Below are 20588 nucleotides of genomic sequence, written 5' to 3'. Positions count from 1 at the left end.
TGTGTCTTGTGCGTGCATGTCTGTCTGTGTGTGTGTGTGTGTGTGTGTGTGTGTGTGCCTGTCTGTCTATGTGTGTGTGTCAGTCCCTCTCCACAGATGACACTGATGTGATGTGATGTAGTATGGTGTGTTGTGATGCAATGTCAACAGCCTGAGACCGCCACATCTATATGTCTAAACCAACTACACTAGTCAGTCAGTGAGTCAGTCAGACAGTCAGTGATTGAGAAGCCCCGAGCAAACATTTTCTGCTCGCTAACGCAAAATAATTCACGTTGGGTTTTCATCCGAAGTCGTTTCTCTTTTACCTGATAAATAGGTAATGATGAAGCAGTGATTCATGTCCCACAGCCTTTAGTTTTGGTTAGGTTGGCAGAGTTGGACACACACACACACACACACACGCACACACACACACACGCAGACACACACGCAGACACACACGCAGACACACACACACACACACACACACACACACACACACACACACACACACACACACACACACACACACACACACACACACACACACACACACACATACATACACAGAGGATGCTGGCTATATAAATTCCAGTTTCATGAGAACATTTTCAGAATGAGGGAAAGTGATGCCGTACCTTCGTATGAATTCATTTATGGGAAGAAACATTATATAATGGTCCTCTTTTAACGGGAGACACTGGCTGTGTGTGTGTGTGTGTGTGTGTCTGCGTGTGTGTCTGCATGTGTGTCTGCGTGTGTGTCTGCGTGTGTGTCTGCGTGTGTGTCTGCGTGTGTGTCTGCGTGTGTGTCTGCGTGTGTGTCTGCGTGTGTGTCTGTGTGTGTGTGTGTGTGTGTGTGTCTGCGTGTGTGTCTGCGTGTGTGTCTGCATGTGTGTCTGCGTGTGTGTCTGCGTGTGTGTCTGCGTGTGTGTCTGCGTGTGTGTCTGTGTGTGTGTGTCTGTGTGTGTGTCTGCGTGTGTGTCTGCGTGTGTGTCTGCGTGTGTGTCTGCGTGTGTGTCTGCGTGTGTGTCTGCGTGTGTGTCTGTGTGTGTGTCTGCGTGTGTGTCTGCGTGTGTGTCTGCGTGTGTGTCTGCGTGTGTGTCTGCGTACACTCTTTGCTGAGCATGACTAGGTTCCATCTGAATTCTGGAAGGAAGTTCAACATGCTTAAAGAGTTTTGACTGTCATCCAAATCCACCCTATTCCCTTTATAGCATACTACTTTTGTCCAGGGCCCTAGGAGAGGAGGGCGCATAGGGAGCAGAGTGCCATTTGGAACCCACCCTGTAATTCTTTCTCTTATTCTAATGCAGCCCAGCGCAGCACGGCTTTAGGAAATGTTTGCTGTGTTTGACTAAGAGATGAAGGTTAAACGGTCTGTTGGCAATGCTATTTCATGCTATTTAGCCCTCTGATGTTTAGATGGTACTCAAAGAGTCACCTTGCATCCCAGATAACACTCCATTCCCTATGTAATGCACTGCCTTGGACCGATAGGGCTCTGGTCAAAAGTAGTGCACTACCCATAGGGCTCTGGTCAAAAGTAGTGCACTACTACCCATAGGGCTCTGGTCAAAAGTAGTGCACTACCCATAGGGCTCTGGTTAAAAGTAGTGCACTACTACCCATAAGGCTCTGGTCAAAAGTAGTGCACTACCCATAGGACTCTGGTCAAAAGTAGTGCACTATATAGGAAATAGATTGGGTGCCTTCTGGGACATATCCAAAGTGAGTGACTGTTTCTGTTTGTCTCGAAGCGCTGAACTAAACCAGCCCACATTATTATCATCAAATGCCTGATGGCTTTAGACACTAAAATACATTTCTGTACAGAAAAGCAATCCTTATTGGGGGGGTCGGGGGGGTTGTGGAGTTATTCTGCAAGCCTATTAACATTAGATGGTACTATAACTGTGATCATGTGCCATATCTGTCTTGCCCCGGATGATCTGCTATCCAGGCTTTATAGACTAATTGGATTCACGTTACATTTCTGTTGGCACTAGTATCACTCCATAAGTGTTGGTCTATGGAGGTTCAGGCTCTAAAATCTGGTTCCTCTTAAGTTTTTTTTTCTTTTTTTTTTTCTCTCTCATCCTCTCTCTCTCATCATTTGTCAAGGGGAAGGCCTGAGCCTCTTGTGAAGCGTTACACAAGTGCTAAACAAATAAAGTTAGATTTGAAATTCTAATCTGTTGATTGATTTGCATTTCTCTCTCTGTTCCAAAGCTTGCCGGGATGGAGTCGGGTTATGCCTGTTTCTGTGGCAACGACCTGGACCTGCGTCGCCATGGCCAGGCGCCCAGCATGGAATGCAACCACGTGTGTTTCGGTGACCACACCCAGCCTTGTGGGGGAGATGGATGGGTCATCGTCTTCGACAGTGAGTAGGACATCATTTGCTTCTGTCTGTGTACATGTTTAATAGTGAGTAGGTCATCATTTGCTTCGGTCTGTGTACATGTTTAATAGTGAGTAGGTCATCATTTGCTTCGGTCTGTGTACATGTTTGACAGTGAGTAGGTCATCATTTGCTTCAGTCTGTGTACATGTTTGACAGTGAGTAGGTCATCATTTGCTTCGGTCTGTGTACATGTTTAATAGTGAGTAGGTCATCATTTGCTTCGGTCTGTGTACATGTTTGACAGTGAGTAGGTCATCATTTGCTTCAGTCTGTGTACATGTTTGACAGTGAGTAGGTCATTTTCCCTGGTCTGGTCCTCTAGACATGATCTAAACCAACTATAACTTCCCACCGGTGCTTCTATGGTGCTTAAAATAGTTACATGGTGCTTCACCTAATGTGTACAAAGTGGAGCATTTTCTGGTGCATGGAGAAATTAAACTGTATTATCAAAAGATGACATTCCAGTAAACTGACACGTCAATACTCCACACACCGTTGAATAGATGATCTCAGAACCAACGGTGAAAAGAAATCAGATAATCCAACATGGAGGGATCGCGCCACCACTCTCAAAACGTACTTATTAGAACGGTCATGTGAAGAGAATGTTATCTCTCTCCCTTTGTTGTCAAAAACAGTTTGCTGAATTTGGCTGAACAATACATGCTACATTTCTGTTTAATAACAAGCATCCATCCGGTTTATGGCAAACAACTGCTAGATAATGGGAGACAGCTGGGAGGCTGCTGAACATGGTTACAATAACGATCAAATGTGTCTTGCACAATCCAGTCTCATCTTTCCACTATGTGTTGAAAACTCTTCATTCCACTCTAAATCATTTTTAAAATTGAACCTTTATTTTACTAGGCAAGTCAGTTAAGAACAAATTCTTATTTTCAATGGCGGCCTAGGAACAGTGGGTTAACTGACTGTTCAGGGGCAGAATGACAGATTTTTACCTTGTCAGCTCAGCTCAGGAAGTCCAATACTCTAACCACTAGGCTACATACCGCCCCACTAGGCTCACTCACTAGGCTAACCACTAGGCTAAATACCGCCCCACTAGGCTAACTCACTAGGCTACCTGCCACCCCATCATTGAGAGAGTCTGTTGTATGTGGTTTCTATAATAACTCTGACAACATATGAGTCTCTGGGGTGAGTTGTACGACAGGGTTTAGTTTACATATGAGTCACTAGGGGGAGTTGTACGACAGGGTTTAGTTTACATATGAGTCACTAGGGGGAGTTGTACGACAGGGTTTAGTTTACATATGAGTCACTAGGGGGAGTTGTACGACAGGGTTTAGTTTACATATGAGTCACTAGGGGGAGTTGTACGACAGGGTTTAGTTTACATATGAGTCACTAGGGTGAGTTGTACGACAGGGTTTAGTTTACATATGAGTCACTAGGGGGAGTTGTACGACAGGGTTTAGTTTACATATGAGTCACTAGGGGGAGTTGTACGACAGGGTTTAGTTTACATATGAGTCACTAGGGTGAGTTGTACGACAGGGTTTAGTTTACATATGAGTCACTAGGGGGAGTTGTACGACAGGGTTTAGTTTACATATGAGTCACTAGGGTGAGTTGTACGACAGGGTTTAGTTTACATATGAGTCACTAGGGTGAGTTGTACGACAGGGTTTAGTTTACATATGAGTCACTAGGGTGAGTTGTACGACAGGGTTTAGTTTACATATGAGTCACTAGGGTGAGTTGTACGACAGGGTTTAGTTTACATATGAGTCACTAGGGTGAGTTGTACGACAGGGTTTAGTTTACATATGAGTCACTAGGGTGAGTTGTACGACAGGGTTTAGTTTACATATGAGTCACTAGGGTGAGTTGTACGACAGGGATTAGTTTAGTTGAGTAGGATCCCCATTAGCTACTGCACATGCAGCAGCTACTCTACCTGGGGTCCACATAAAACATCAAATACACAACAGAACAGCTATAGGCTATAACAACATAAACAAACACACCTGTCTGAAAGACTTACAAACTTTGCACAATGCAAACGTCAATAATGAAACCGTTATTAATTCAACTGTTTTCCGACTGTTTAACTCCAGCTCGAGTGGGGGCCTGCGGGGGTAACTACTCTGCACCCTCTGGGGTGGTCTACTCCCCTGACTTCCCTGATAAGTACGGGGCCGGAAGGGTTTGTTACTGGACTGTCCAGGTACGTCTTGGATCTTTACTCATTTACTGTTACGGCCCTCCTACCTCCTCCCTCCTATCTCCTCTCTCCTATCTCCTCCTATCTCCTCCCTCCTCCCTCCTATCTCCTCCCTCCTATCTCCTCCCTCCTATCTCCTCCCTCCTATCTCCTCCCTCCTATCTCCTCCCTCCTATCTCCTACCTCCTCTCTCCTACCTCCTCTCTCCTACCTATACCTCTCCCACCTCCTCTCTCCTACCTCCTCTCCTACCTCCCCTCTCTTACCTCCTCTCTCCTACCTCCTCTCTCCTACCTATACCTCTCCCACCTCCTCTCTCCTACCTCCTCTCCTACCTCCCCTCTCTTACCACCTCTCTCCTACCTCCTCTCTCCTACCTATACCTCTCCTACCTCCTCTCTCCTATCTCCTCTCTCCTACCTCTACCTCTCCCACCTCCTCTCTCCTACCTCCTCTCCTACCTCCCCTCTCTTACCTCCTCTCTCCTACCTCCTCTCTCCTACCTATACCTCTCCTACCTCCTCTCTCCTACCTCCTCTCTCCTACATCCTCTCTCATACATCCTCTCTCCTACCTCTACCTCTCCTACCTATAACTCTCCTACCTCCTCTCTCCTACCCAATATCCCAGTCCTTTAGTTTGCTGTTTTGCTTTGAATGCTGCGTTCGTTTTTTTTTCTTCAGTTTCTTGTCTATTGTAAATTATCTTTGAGTTTCAGACAAGCTATATATAACTCTGTATTAATAATATATATGGTTTCTATATGTCTAATTATTATTATTAGGTCCCCGGAGCCTCCGTGATCCTGTTTAACTTCACCTTCTTTGACATCTCGGACCAGACAGACATGGTTGAACTGCTGGACGGCTACACCAACCAGGTTACATGTTATTACCCTCCTTTTTATTATCTCCAAAAGTATTTATTTATCTCCATTAGTCATTGTATTTATGTATTTGTGCTGTGAAGTACGTTGTATTGCTTCCTTGTATGACATGTGCTATACGTTACAGAATAAAGTTTGATTGGTTGATTGATTGGCTGGTTGGTTGGTTGATTGATTGATCAGGTGGTGGCGAGGTTTGACGGTCGTACCCCTCCCCGGGAGCTGGTCAACGTCACTGGAGACTATGTTATCCTCTACTTCTACTCAGACCGAACCAACCAGGCACAGGGCTTCGCTGTCACGTATCAAGGTGGGTTCTCTCTTTCTCTCTCACACACACACACAGACAGACAGACAGACAGACAGACAGACAGACAGACAGACAGACAGACAGACAGACAGACAGACAGACAGACAGACACACACACACACACACACACACACACACACACACACACACACACACACACACACACACACACACACACACACACACACACACACACACACACACACACACACACACACACACACACACAGACCAAACCAACCAGACACAGGGTTTGCTGTCCCATATCAAGGTAAGAGACATGTAGACGTGCTGTAGCAGGGGACTTTTACTAGTAAAATCAACAGGGCGACGTTCTGTTCAAACTCCCTGTCAGATTAGATTGAAGGTATTGTTCTCAAATCTGGTCATTAACATGATATCACCCACACAGCGGTTGTTTGGAGGTTGTTGTGGAGGTTGTTTGGAGGTTGTTGTGGAGGTTGTTTGGAGGTTGTTTGGAGGTTGTTGTGGAGGTTGTTGTGGAGGTTGTTGTGGAGGTTGTTTGGAGGTTGTTTGGAGGTTGTCGTGGAGGTTGTTTGGAGGTTGTTGTGGAGGTTGTTGTGGAGGTATGTTGTGGAGGTTGTTTGGAGGTTGTTGTGGAGGTTGTTGTGGAGGTTGTTTGGAGGTTGTTTGGAGGTTGTTGTGGAGGTTGTTGTGGAGGTATGTTGTGGAGGTTGTTTGGAGGTTGTTGTGGAGGTTGTTGTGGAGGTTGTTTGGAGGTTGTTTGGAGGTTGTTGTGGAGGTTGTTGTGGAGGTTGTTGTGGAGGTTGTTGTGGAGGTTGTTGTGGAGGTTGTTTGGAGGTTGTTTGGAGGTTGTTGTGGAGGTTGTTGTGGAGGTTGTTGTGGAGGTTGTTGTGGAGGTTGTTGTGGAGGTTGTTTGGAGGTTGTTTGGAGGTTGTTTGGAGGTTGTTGTGGAGGTTGTTTGGAGGTTGTTTGGAGGTTGTCTAAACAATTGTAACAAGTTGTTAAAAAAAAGTATGTTTTTATAGTAGCTAGGATAGCAGAGGAGATAATCATTTCCAGACCTCTCTCTCTGAACGATTTCAGTCCCAGCAGCACACTGACTGGACCACATAAAGACACACACAGAGAACCACATGAAGAAATTAATTTCTCTCCGGTAGTTATAATGTGAACAGGTGCAGGCTGACATCCTGGTATCCTGGGTACCATGGCAGGGTTTTGCATAGCAACCACGCCACCCGCCCGAATGCCCGCACACCACACACACACACACACACACACACACACACACACACAGCGAGAGGTAGAGGGAGGAGGACAGGCACCTTTTCTCTTCTCACTAGCCTCACAGCAGCAGGTGATATTGGTGTTGCATATTTAAATGTTTTGTTTTTTCTAGGAACACGAACTAATTCGCTGGGTGCATGTGGTTGCATTGCAAGCATTGCTTATATCTAGACATGCTGTTATTGTGCATTCATTAATGATGCTGGTATATCCATGTATTTTATTAACACATTATCTTTATTCTCCTCTCAATCTCAGCCCACGTTTTTATCACACTTTATCATAATAGAATCAAAGTATTTACGGATAAATAGAAATTCTCTGTTTAGACCAAACTGTTGTAAACATCCACTATTGTTTCAGGTCCATTACTTTAAGGAAAGCAGCTCTCAGCACTACTCTCTCTGAGTTAGTTGATATGGTTGACATTATAGCGAAGAGCCTAGAGGGCTATAAATCACATACACAACCACCCACACACACACAACCACCCACACACAGACACACAACCACCCACACACAACCACCCACACACAACCACCCACAAACACAACCACCCATACACAACCACCCACCCACACGCAACCACCCATACACACACAACCACCCATACACAACCAACCACATACAACCACCCACATACAACCACCCACACACAACCACCCATACACACAACCACCTATACACACAACCACCCAAACACAACCACCCACACACACAACCACCCACACACACACACAACCACCCACACACACAACCACCCACACACAACCACACACACATACACTTAACCACCCACACACAACCACCCACACACAACCACCTACACACAACCACCCACACACAACCACCAACATACACAACCACCCACACAACCACCCACACACACACACACACACACACACAACCACCCACACACAACCACCAGCACACACAACCACCCACACACAACCACCCATACACAACCACCCACACACACAACCACCCACACAGATAACCACCCACACACACAACCACCCACACACAACCACCCACACACAACCACCCACACACATAACCACCCACACACACAACCACCCACACACAACCACCCACACATAACCACCCATACAGAGAGAGAGTGAGAGCTACAGAGAGAGAGAGAGAGAGCTACAGAGAGAGATACACAATCCCCATACTTTAACGATGACAGCTTCTCCATCCTGAAGGGGGAGATCAACCATTTCCGGACCCAGGGACATGTACTAGTCTGTGGTGACCTAAATGCCAGAACTGGACAAGAACCTAACACCCTCAGCACACAGGGGGACAAACACCTGCCTGGAGGTGACAGTATTCCCTCCCAAATATGCCCTCTTAGACGCAACTATGACAACATAACCAACAAAAACGGGTCACAACTCCTGCAGCTCTGTCATGCGCTGGGTCCGTACACAGTCAAAGGTAGACTTTGAGGAGACTCCTATGGTAGGTACACCTACAGCTGATTCCTTGGCAGTAGTACTGTAGATTACTTTATCACTGACCTCAGCCCAGAGTATCTCAGAGCGTTCACAGTCAGCCCACTAATACCCCTATCAGGTCACAGAAAAAACACAGTCTATCTGAACAGAGCAATACTCAATCACGAGACATCAAAGCCAAAAGAACTGCACAATATTAAGAAATGCTATAGATGGAAGGAAAGTAGTGCAGAAACCTACCAAAAAACAATGAGACAACAATGAATTCAATCCCTTTCAGACAACTTCCTGGACAAAACATTTCACTGTAATAGTGAAGGTGCAAACGTGTCAGTAGAAAGCCTAAACAGTATATTTGATTTCCGCTTCCCTATCAAATCTTTTTTTTCAAGCAGACAACCGAAGAAAATGAACAACAATGAGAAATGGTTTGATGAAGAATGCAAAAACCTAAGAAAGAAATTGAGAAACCTGTCCAAACAAAAGCATAGAGACCCGGAAAACCTGAGTCTACGCCTTCACTATGGTGAATCACTAAAACAATACAGAAATACACTACGGAAAAAGAAGGAACAGCACGTCAGCAATCAGCTCAATGTAATTGAAGAATCCATAGAATCGAATCACTTTTGGGAAAATTAGAACACACTTAACAAACAACAACACGGAGAGTTATCTATCCAAAACGGAGATGTGTGGATAACCCACTTCTCTAATCTTTTTAGCTCTATAACAAAGAATAAACTGTAAAAACATATACACGATCAATTACAAATCTTAGAATCAACTATTAAAGACTACCAGAACCCACTGGATTCTCCAATTACATTGAATGAACTACAGCACAAAATACAAACCCTCTAACCCAAAAAGGCCTGTGATGTTGATGGTATCCTTCATAAAATGATAAAATACACAGACGCATTTTTATTGGCTATACTTAAACTCTTTAACATCCTCCTCAGCTCTGTCATCTACCCCAATATTTGGAACCAAGGACTGATCACCCCAATCCACAAAAGTGGAGAGACATTTGACTCCAATAACTACCGTGGGATATGCGTCAACAGCAACCTTGGTGAAAATCCTCTGCATTATCATTAACAGCAGACTTGTACATTTCCACAGTGAAACAATGTACTGAGCAAATGTCAAATTGTCTTTTTACCAAATGACCATACAACAGACCATGTATTCACCCTGCACACCCTAATTGACAAATAAACAAACCAAAACAAAACAAAGGCAAAGTATGTTCATGCTTTGTTGACTTAAAAATGGAATGAGGACCGCTATACAAATTGATGGTAAGTGGTGTTGGGGAAAAAACATACAACATTATAAAATCCATGTATACAAACTACAAGAGTGCAGTTAAAATTGGCAAAAAAAACACATTTCTTTCCACAGGACCGTGGGGTGAGACAGGGATGCTGCTTAAGCCCTGCCCTCTTGAACATATATATCAACGAATTGGCGAGGGCACTAGAACAGTCTGCAGCACTCGGCCTCACTCTATTAGAATCTGAAGTCAAATGTCTACCGTTTGCTGATGATCTGTCCCTATACCAAGGAGGGCCCACAGCAGCACCTAGATATTCTTCATGATGATCTGTCCCTATACCAAGGAGGGCCTACAGCAGCATCTAGATATTCTTCATGATGATCTGTCCCTATACCAAGGAGGGCCTACAGCAGCACCTAGATATTCTTCATGATGATCTGTCCCTATACCAAGGAGGGCCTACAGCAGCACCTAGATATTCTTCATGATGATCTGTCCCTATACCAAGGAGGGCCTACAGCAGCACCTAGATATTCTTCATGATGATCTGTCCCTATACCAAGGAGGGCCCACAGCAGCACCTAGATATTCTTCATGATGATCTGTCCCTATACCAAGGAGGGCCTACAGCAGCACCTAGATATTCTTCATGATGATCTGTCCCTATACCAAGGAGGGCCTACAGCAGCACCTAGATATTCTTCATGATGATCTGTCCCTATACCAAGGAGGGCCTACAGCAGCACCTAGATATTCTTCATGATGATCTGTCCCTATACCAAGGAGGGCCTACAGCAGCACCTAGATATTCTTCATGATGATCTGTCCCTATACCAAGGAGGGCCTACAGCAGCACCTAGATATTCTTCATGATGATCTGTCCCTATACCAAGGAGTGCCTACAGCAGCACCTAGATATTCTTCATGATGATCTGTCCCTATACCATGGAGGGCCTACAGCAGCACCTAGATATTCTTCATGATGATCTGTCCCTATACCAAGGAGGGCCTACAGCAGCACCTAGATATTCTTCATGATGATCTGTCCCTATACCAAGGAGGGCCTACAGCAGCACCTAGATATTCTTCATGATGATCTGTCCCTATACCAAGGAGGGCCCACAGCAGCACCTAGATATTCTTCATGATGATCTGTCCCTATACCAAGGAGGGCCCACAGCAGCACCTAGATATTCTTCATGATGATCTGTCCCTATACCAAGGAGGGCCTACAGCAGCACCTAGATATTCTTCATGATGATCTGTCCCTATACCAAGGAGGGCCTACAGCAGCACCTAGATATTCTTCATGATGATCTGTCCCTATACCAAGGAGGGCCTACAGCAGCACCTAGATATTCTTCATGATGATCTGTCCCTATACCAAGGAGGGCCTACAGCAGCACCTAGATATTCTTCATGATGATCTGTCCCTATACCAAGGAGGGCCTACAGCAGCACCTAGATATTCTTCATGATGATCTGTCCCTATACCAAGGAGTGCCTACAGCAGCACCTAGATATTCTTCATGATGATCTGTCCCTATACCATGGAGGGCCTACAGCAGCACCTAGATATTCTTCATGATGATCTGTCCCTATACCAAGGAGGGCCTACAGCAGCACCTAGATATTCTTCATGATGATCTGTCCCTATACCAAGGAGGGCCTACAGCAGCACCTAGATATTCTTCATGATGATCTGTCCCTATACCAAGGAGGGCCCACAGCAGCACCTAGATATTCTTCATGATGATCTGTCCCTATACCAAGGAGGGCCCACAGCAGCACCTAGATATTCTTCATGATGATCTGTCCCTATACCAAGGAGGGCCTACAGCAGCACCTAGATATTCTTCATGATGATCTGTCCCTATACCAAGGAGGGCCTACAGCAGCACCTAGATATTCTTCATGATGATCTGTCCCTATACCAAGGAGGGCCTACAGCAGCACCTAGATATTCTTCATGATGATCTGTCCCTATACCAAGGAGGGCCTACAGCAGCACCTAGATATTCTTCATGATGATCTGTCCCTATACCAAGGAGGGCCTACAGCAGCACCTAGATATTCTTCATGGTGATCTGTCCCTATACCCTGGAGTGCCTACAGCAGCACCTAGATATTCTTCATGATGATCTGTCCCTATACCAAGGAGGGCCTACAGCAGCACCTAGATATTATTCATGAGGATCTGTCCCTATACCAAGGAGGGCCTACAGCAGCACCTAGATATTCTTCATGATGATCTGTCCCTATACCAAGGAGGGCCTACAGCAGCACCTAGATATTCTTCATGATGATCTGTCCCTATACCAAGGAGGGCCTACAGCAGCACCTAGATATTCTTCATGATGATCTGTCCCTATACCAAGGAGGGCCTACAGCAGCACCTAGATATTCTTCATGATGATCTGTCCCTATACCAAGGAGGGCCTACAGCAGCACCTAGATATTCTTCATGATGATCTGTCCCTATACCAAGGAGGGCCTACAGCAGCACCTAGATATTATTCATGATGATCTGTCCCTATACCAAGGAGGGCCTACAGCAGCACCTAGATATTCTGCACAGATTTTGTCAGACCTGGACCCTGACAGTAAATCTCATGAAGACAAAAAATAATGTTTTTCTAAAAAAGGTCCAGTTGACAGAATTCTGTAAAAATATCCCCAGTGTACAACGTAAAACACCACATAATGCATGCAGAGTAGAATTAGGCCGTTTCCCGCTAATGATCAAATTCCAGAAAAGAGATGTTAGATTCTACAACCACCTAAAAGGAAGGGAATCCCAAACCTTCCATAACAAAGCCTTGACATATTGGAAAGAATTATCCAAAAAATAGAGCAAACTAGAATGCTATTTGGCCCTAAACTGAGAGTACACAGTGGCAGAATAACTGACCACTGTGACTGACCCCAACAGTAATGAAAGCTTTGACTATGTACAGATTCAGTGAGCATAGCCTTGCTATTGAGAAAATTCTCCAAAGGCAGACCAAGCTCTCAAGAGAAGACAGGCTAAGTGCACACTGCCCTCAAAATGAGGTGGAAACTGAGCTGCACTTCCTAACTTCCTGCCAAATGTATGACCGTATTAGAGACACATATTTCCCTCAGATTACACAGATCCACAAATAATTCAAAAATGAACCAAATTTTGATAAACTACCATATGTATTGGGTGAAATACAACAGTGTACCATCACAGCAGCAATATTTGTGACCTGTTGCCACAAGAAAAGTGAAGAACAAACACCATTGTAAATACAACCCACATTTATTTATTTTCCCTTTTGTACTTTAACTATTTGCACATCACATCATTACAACACTGTTTATAGACATAATATGACATTTGACATGTCTTTATTATTTTGGAACTTTTGTGAGTGTTTACTGTTCACTTTTTATTGTTTACTTCCCAATTATTTGTCCACTTCACTTACTTGTGTAATGTAAACATATGTTTCCCATGCCAATAAAGCCCCTCGAATTGAATTGAAAGAGAGAGAGATACAGAGAGATAGAAACAGAGAGCGATATAGAAAGAGAGAGACTCCCCTTGAGGCTAAGATGGGTGGATGTAAATTCCAAACAGTGTGTTACCACATCCATAGGGTGCTGAGCGGTGCTATGGTAATTTCCCCCTCAGTTGAGGAGGATAAACACTCTCAGTCTGAGGAATGAAGCAGTGGCAGCGCAGCATTCTGTTGTGTGGAGACAACTCAGACTATTTGTTTACTTCTGGTAAAGATTCAGTCAGGTCACCAGTCATGGTAGAGATAAGGAATGAGATTAACTTCAGGCATGTTTTGTCATCTCATAAGGACTCAATATTTTCCTGATTTAGACATCCCATGTCTTGACTTTTAGTATTTTTATGAGATGATGAAAACCAATTGTTCCTGGTTTGGGGACAAACGCAGCAGCAGCCACAGGTAGACACATGGACACATTCTGATGTGTGTTGTTGTTATTATTGTTGTTTCAGCTCTGAGAGGGTCCAGGCCTATGGATGAAGAAGAGGAGGAGGAGGAAGAGGACACCAGTACGGTGGAGCCTCAGCTGGGAGGAGTAACGGAGAAAACTAATGGTCGCTCCTCACAAATCCTCTACGTGATAACATCCAGTCCTGGTAAACCAGACCACAACATGCCAGGTCAGTGGGTCGGACCCAACGGTACCAACGGATACACCTCTAGTATGTAGACATCATCATCTTTCTCCATCCTTCCCTTCGTCTCTCTCTCACCATGCCTTTCTCTCTGATAGGGGTTTGTACTATTTCTACTAAGGAGGCTTCTGTCACAGGGCTGTACATTTACAAAGGGCATAGGTAATGCCAACTAAATCCTTAGAGATTTAACAGAAGGCTTTCTCCTATAGGGTTCCTTTTTATAGCTGCCTGGTCTCACTATGTTTTCATGACATGTGCATGGATGTATTTAACACGTTATTGTTCACCATGCACATCATGTGTTATGAAGAAGGTGTGAGACCTGGGCCAAGTACTGTCAGATATATAACGCTGATGTAATAACATGTGTACTAATATTTTGCCCTCAGAATATGTTCTGATAAAGGTGTTTGGGATGACATGTGTGTTGCCAGTACAAGCATTATAGTACTGTACAAACTCATATGGTCTAGATCTGCCAAACTATTTTTGTTTTATAGCCCCCTTGTTTATCTTTCTGATCTGAGGGTCTAGAAAATGCCTCCAGATTCTCTAGTAGTGCTAACTGGTATGTATTCCTCTGAAGTGTCTGAGGTAAATTCTATGTTTGTGTGTTGTCAGAGTGGACCATCTACACTCTGGCTGCTCTCCTGACTCTGACAGTGATTGTCATGGTGACCAAACTACTGCTTCATGTCACAGTCAAGTAAGTATCACATTTCCTGTTGTTCACTGTAACTTATGAACAATAAAGTTGTCAAGTGGTATTGTACTAAAGCCTCAGAGTGTAACAGAAGTATAGTTGATGCCAAGTGATGTCTTTTTAAGGTTGCAAGAGCCACAAGCTAATGGAATGTATAACCTAATGTTACTATTCTCTGTGCGATGTCTCTGTGTCTCTCTTTCTCTCCTTCGCCCTCCTTCCCTCCCATTACTTTTTCCCTCTCTCCTCCTCTCCCCCTCTTCTCTTCCAGATCTCCCAACATCCCGACCATCAGTGGTTCAGAGAGCTGCAGCGGTCAGAGTTCTGGGTCTGAGCCCTGGATCATCCTTTACCAGCCCTCCACCATCTCTCTTTTCAAGAAAAAGCTAAAGAACCACCACGGAGACCTCAGCCCTCTGGTGGGCAACTAGGGAACTGCAGTCTGGTATACTACCGCCATTACTACTGAACCCTGTACCAGGGCCTACCGTACCAGAGCTAGCAACAGAGCTGGCCGCCCCAAACCAATGAGACTCCATGGGGCACTGAGCTACAAAGCTAACATGCTAACTAATGACTGATTCACTGACTCACTGAGAGACTACTACCAAAATGGTCCAGACACGGCTGTCTGTGTCTGCTGTGTACAGGAGAGGAGAGTAGATCAGCTCAAGGTGGACATTTTACTGCAGGGCACTCATATTCTTGGGGTTCTACTTCCATTGTCTCTCCATGGATGTCTGATAGATTATTGAAGTCCTCTTCTAAAGACAGGGGTTGGCTGGGGCCAAATCAGATTCCAGTTTCCACAGGACTCCTCCAGAATGCAGGTCTTCCATTGTAACTGTTTCCAAGTGGGGCACAAAATGACAGACTACGCATCTCTCCTCATTTAATAATCTGCGAACAACAAAGGGAGCCATGCATATTCCCTGTCAGTGACTGTGACTGGTGGCTCACATAGAAAAAGGGGGTTGAATCCTGATCATTATCAAGGGACGAGGACATCAACCCCGTCATATTACGGTACATGTAACTCTAACTCAGTTATGTAAGTACAATTAATACCACTATGGACAATCGGCAGTTATTGAACCACCACAGCCAGCTAAGTCTGAAAGGGACCCCCCTTTCCTCTCAGACAGCAACGAGTTACCTGTAATTATGGTGTGTTATGTAGGCCAGAGTTTGGTATAGAGAGAGAGAAGAGAGTGATGTACCTGCTCTATCTGGAGCGAGGAGAATAGATAGCATGAGTAAGTCCTGAAGAAAGAACGCATCTAAAAAAAGACACGAATACAGAGAAAAAACAACACTTGCTCACTTCCTCACTCTCTCTCTATGCCACACTGCCTCTGGAGGAAACCATGTCAGAAGTCTCTCCAATGACGGGATGGATGGAGGGGGAGAGGGAAGTAGGAAGGAAACAGAAGGAGAAGAAAGGTAGAAGAGGGTTGGGTGTAATTTAACAACTGCCCTTTTAAGGTCCCGAACAGTCATATGGATTCCCATGTAAAATAGCCTTTTGAGTGATTAAATATTAATATCACCCACAATATTTGTGGGGGATCGAAACGCTTGCGGATGGCTAACTACGAGGAAGTTTGAAACGCCTAACGCCTAAACGCAACTTGAATACAGTGAGCAGTGTTGCAGTAAAATCATCTCAAGATAATTTGGTGAAACACAAAACAACATTGACGTTGCATCAATGATGTAAATGTTTTGCACATCTCCCGTTTGGCATATCTCTTGTGATGCGATCCACAGCAGAACTGACGGATGTGTTGACATGACAACTATATCAGAGTTTTGAGCGTTCCATGCTGGCTGAAAACCTACCTAGCCAGTAACTAGCTAACACCAGACACAGATGACATAGTTATAGTTATCATAACATAGTTATCTTTTCCATAGATGAATAGGGTAGACTTTTAATTATATTTGCTGACACCCTACAGTCAAAGTTTGGCACCAGTAGAGTAGCTATCTAGCTATATAAACAACGCCCCTCCAAACACACTTTCTCCGATGTTGGTTACAAGGTGGTACTTATTTAAATTAGGTAAGGGAACGCTATGTTACCATTGGTGTATTAAAATGACTGAGTTAGGGTGATGTCACCCTTTCCCCTTAATAACCTCACCTCCTTAATCCAAGTGTTTGACATGGGGGGGGGGGGGGGGGGGGGGGAACCTTGGCCAGTGATCAGTAAAACCGTATGATCAAACTTCATCAATGTAGAAGCAACAGTCATTTTTCATACTTTGGTTCGGCACATGCATGATATGCATTATGCATAGCTCACAAGGCATCATTAGTGTGCATCATACTTAGATCTGGTTTCATCCACTTTTCATCCAATTTTATGAAAAGCATGATTTTGACCTTTAAAATAGTTTTTGAAATGCTCATAGGTTCTCTCTCTCTCTTGTCCACTCAGCTGTTGGTTCTGATCTGGTTTGGCTGGCTATTGACTGGCTATGTCCCAAATAGCCGATAGGGTTCTGGTCAGACGTAGTGTATTATATAGGGAGTAGGGTGACATTAGGAACACACACTGTGTTTAAGCCTTAAGTATCTTCTACAAGCCTGCTACTGTAGGCTTCTCTCACTCCCTCTCCTCTCCTCTCCTCTCCTCTCCTCTCCTCTCCTCTCCTCTCCTCTCCTCTCCTCTCCCTCTCCTCTCCCTCTCCTCTCCTCTCCTCTCCTCTCCTCTCCTCTCCTCTCCTCTCCTCTCCTCTCCTCTCCTCTCCTCTCCTCTCCTCTCCTCTCCTCTCCTCTCCTCTCCCTCTCCTCTCCTCTCCTCTCCTCTCCTCTCCTCTCCTCTCCCCCTCCTCCCTGTGTTTCTGAGTCTACTGGTTGGGATCCTTGTCCACCCTATAACAGACTACGTCACCCTATGACAGACTGTCACCCTATAACAGACTGTCACTCTATACCAGACTATGTCACTGTATAACAGACTATGTCAATGAGAATTATAGTAGAATGGGGGAGACTTTGAAAATAAACGTTTGCTTAATTTTTCCCCCACTTTTATTTTCTATGTGGTCTTCTGTCCTCTTGGACGTTACTGAACATATTGTTCTCCTTACGTTGCCACTTGATTACAAGGAGGGGGTAAATCCTGTTGTATGTTGTGTAATTCAATGTGACATATGTCCTGCTCTTTCAAAGTGATGGTGAAATCCATCAGTCGTTTGTGTACTTACTCATGAACTGCAACTTAGCTGGAAGGCTGGAGGGTCCCCCTCCCCCCATATTCAGCAGCTTCAGATCCCCACATTCAGAGGGCTCAGCAGACCCAAACAACCTCACTCAACTCTCAGCTAAACCACAAATAATATGGGGTGGATGGATAAAAGCACCCATCGATAGTCCACTGTGTTAGCAGACAGCAGGTTAATGTCACTGTTTCAGATAGGTTAAACCATACCAATATGAGATATATGTTTATATATCAGGTTTTATGTGTATAATAATGTTAGTAATGTTAATAATGTTATAATGTTCTATTTCTATTGGTCGAGCACTTTTCAGGTTGTCTTTCCCACCAATCAGAAACACAGTCAGAGCTGATTCATCTGGTTCAAAACGTTCATGCACTTGTAGCTGTAAAAAGATGTTAATCTAAGTTTTTTTATTTTTATAATTGCTTTTAGATGCTTTACTAGTTGTACAATGATAGATAAATAGTATTTCATCCCGTTTGGCTCTTATCTCTTCTGGAAACCAAAATCATTTGAAACTTTACACAGTTCTGTTCTTCTGGAAACCAAAACCATTTGAAATGTTACACAAATCAAATCAAATGTTATTTGTCACAGACACATGGTTAGCAGATGTTAATGTGAGTGTAGCGAAATGCTTGTGCTTTTAGGTCTGACAGTGCAGTAATAGCTAAGAAATAATCGAACAATTCCCCAACAACCACGTAATACACAGTTTTGTTATTCTGGAAACCAAAACCATTTGAAACTTTACACAGTTTAACTCTTCTGGAAACCAAAACCATTTGAAACTTTACACAGTACTGTTGTTCTGGAAATCAAAACAATTTGAAACTTTACACAGTTCTGTTGTTCTGGAAACCAAAACCATTTGAAACTTTACACAGTTCCGTTGTTCTGGAAATCAAAACCATTTGAAACTTTACACAGTTCTGTTGTTCTGGAAATCAAAACCATTTGAAACTTTACACAGTTCTGTTGTTCTGGAAACCAAAACCATTTGAAACTTTACACAGTTCCGTTGTTCTGGAAATCAAAACCATTTGAAACTTTACACAGTTCTGTTGTTCTGGAAACCAAAACCATTTGAAACTTTACACAGTTCCGTTGTTCTGGAAATCAAAACCATTTGAAACTTTACACAGTTCCGTTGTTCTGGAAACCAAAAACATTTGAAACTTTACACAGTTCTGCACTTTTGGAAATCAAAACCATTTGAAACTTTACACAGTTCTGTTGTTCTGGAAACCAAAAACATTTGAAACTTTACACAGTTCTGCACTTTTGGAAATCAAAACCATTTGAAACTTTACACAGTTCTGTTGTTGTGGAAATCAAAACCATTTGAAACTTTACACAGTACTGTTGTTCTGGAAATCAAAACAATTTGAAACTTTACACAGTTCTGTTGTTCTGGAAACCAAAACCATTTGAAACTTTACACAGTTCCGTTGTTCTGGAAATCAAAACCATTTGAAACTTTACACAGTTCTGTTGTTCTGGAAATCAAAACCATTTGAAACTTTACACAGTTCTGTTGTTCTGGAAACCAAAACCATTTGAAACTTTACACAGTTCCGTTGTTCTGGAAATCAAAACCATTTGAAACTTTACACAGTTCTGTTGTTCTGGAAACCAAAACCATTTGAAACTTTACACAGTTCCGTTGTTCTGGAAATCAAAACCATTTGAAACTTTACACAGTTCCGTTGTTCTGGAAACCAAAAACATTTGAAACTTTACACAGTTCTGCACTTTTGGAAATCAAAACCATTTGAAACTTTACACAGTTCTGTTGTTCTGGAAACCAAAAACATTTGAAACTTTACACAGTTCTGCACTTTTGGAAATCAAAACCATTTGAAACTTTACACAGTTCTGTTGTTGTGGAAATCAAAACCATTTGAAACTTTACACAGTTCTGCACTTTTGGAAATCAAAACCATTTGAAACTTTACACAGTTCTGTTGTTCTGGAAACCAAAACCATTTGAAACTTTACACAGTTCTGTTGTTCTGGAAATCAAATGGCAAACATTACATTTAGAGCACCTGCTGTAGCAAAAGGGTTACAGTTTATATGCAAAATTGTAATGGCTGTGTCCCAACGGCACCCTATAGCACATTACTGGGCCCTAGTCAAAAGTAGGGCACTATATAGGGAAAAGGGTGTCGTTTGGGATGGAGTCATTGACACATTGGAATGAGGGATAAGATTTACAGTAGCCTAGGTGTGCCTATGAGTTAATAAGGGGGCCTCACAATGTAGGGAACGTTCCTCATTTTTCCCTCTGATGTTTGTCTGCTGGGTGACCTCAGGTTTTACTTTGGATGTCTGCTCATCAGTAACTCATGTTAATTATAGCAAGACAAGAAAGAGCACGTGCCCCTGGGTCTATGCTGTTCAGAGCAGTTCATGCTGAGAGGTAGAAAGAGAGCGGAAGAGTGGGTAAGGGAGACTGAGGGTGTGTTTGCGTGTGTGTGTGTGTGTGTGTGTGTGTGTCTGTGTGTGTGTGTGTGAGAGAGAGAGAGAGATAGTGTGTGTGCATGAAAGAGAGTGTATGAGAGAGAAAGAGAGAGCTTGTGTGTATGAAGGACATCAGAGAGAGGAGTCCTTGTTAAACATAGAAAATAATCTAATCTGACAGTTTAAATCTAGGAAGGCCATA

The 20588-nt window shown here is 43.7% G+C and overlaps 1 protein-coding gene across 2 annotated transcripts in view; it reads left to right on the top strand.

Annotated features, from left to right (window-relative positions):
* The window catches only part of LOC110536394 (kremen protein 1), a 108901-nt gene extending 92030 nt beyond the window's left edge, over positions 1-16871 (top strand). Inside the window, exons 5-11 of one of the 2 annotated variants that reach the window (XM_036936354.1) lie at positions 2214-2367; positions 4476-4585; positions 5367-5462; positions 5652-5778; positions 13799-13966; positions 14606-14690; positions 14959-16871. In XM_036936354.1, coding sequence (XP_036792249.1) covers positions 2214-2367; positions 4476-4585; positions 5367-5462; positions 5652-5778; positions 13799-13966; positions 14606-14690; positions 14959-15118 — 900 coding nt within the window. In that variant the 3' untranslated portion in view covers positions 15119-16871. Of the gene's footprint in view, positions 1-2213; positions 2368-4475; positions 4586-5366; positions 5463-5651; positions 5779-13798; positions 14009-14605; positions 14691-14958 lie in introns of both variants that reach the window. The other variant, XM_036936353.1, reaches the window with a different exon arrangement.
* The last annotated feature ends 3717 nt before the right edge of the window (positions 16872-20588 follow it).

Source organism: Oncorhynchus mykiss, chromosome 11 (genome assembly GCF_013265735.2).
Source record: "Oncorhynchus mykiss isolate Arlee chromosome 11, USDA_OmykA_1.1, whole genome shotgun sequence".
NCBI classification, from domain to species: domain Eukaryota; kingdom Metazoa; phylum Chordata; class Actinopteri; order Salmoniformes; family Salmonidae; genus Oncorhynchus; species Oncorhynchus mykiss.
Note: the sequence above shows the minus strand (reverse complement) of the source record. Positions and strands in the feature narration are given on the sequence as shown.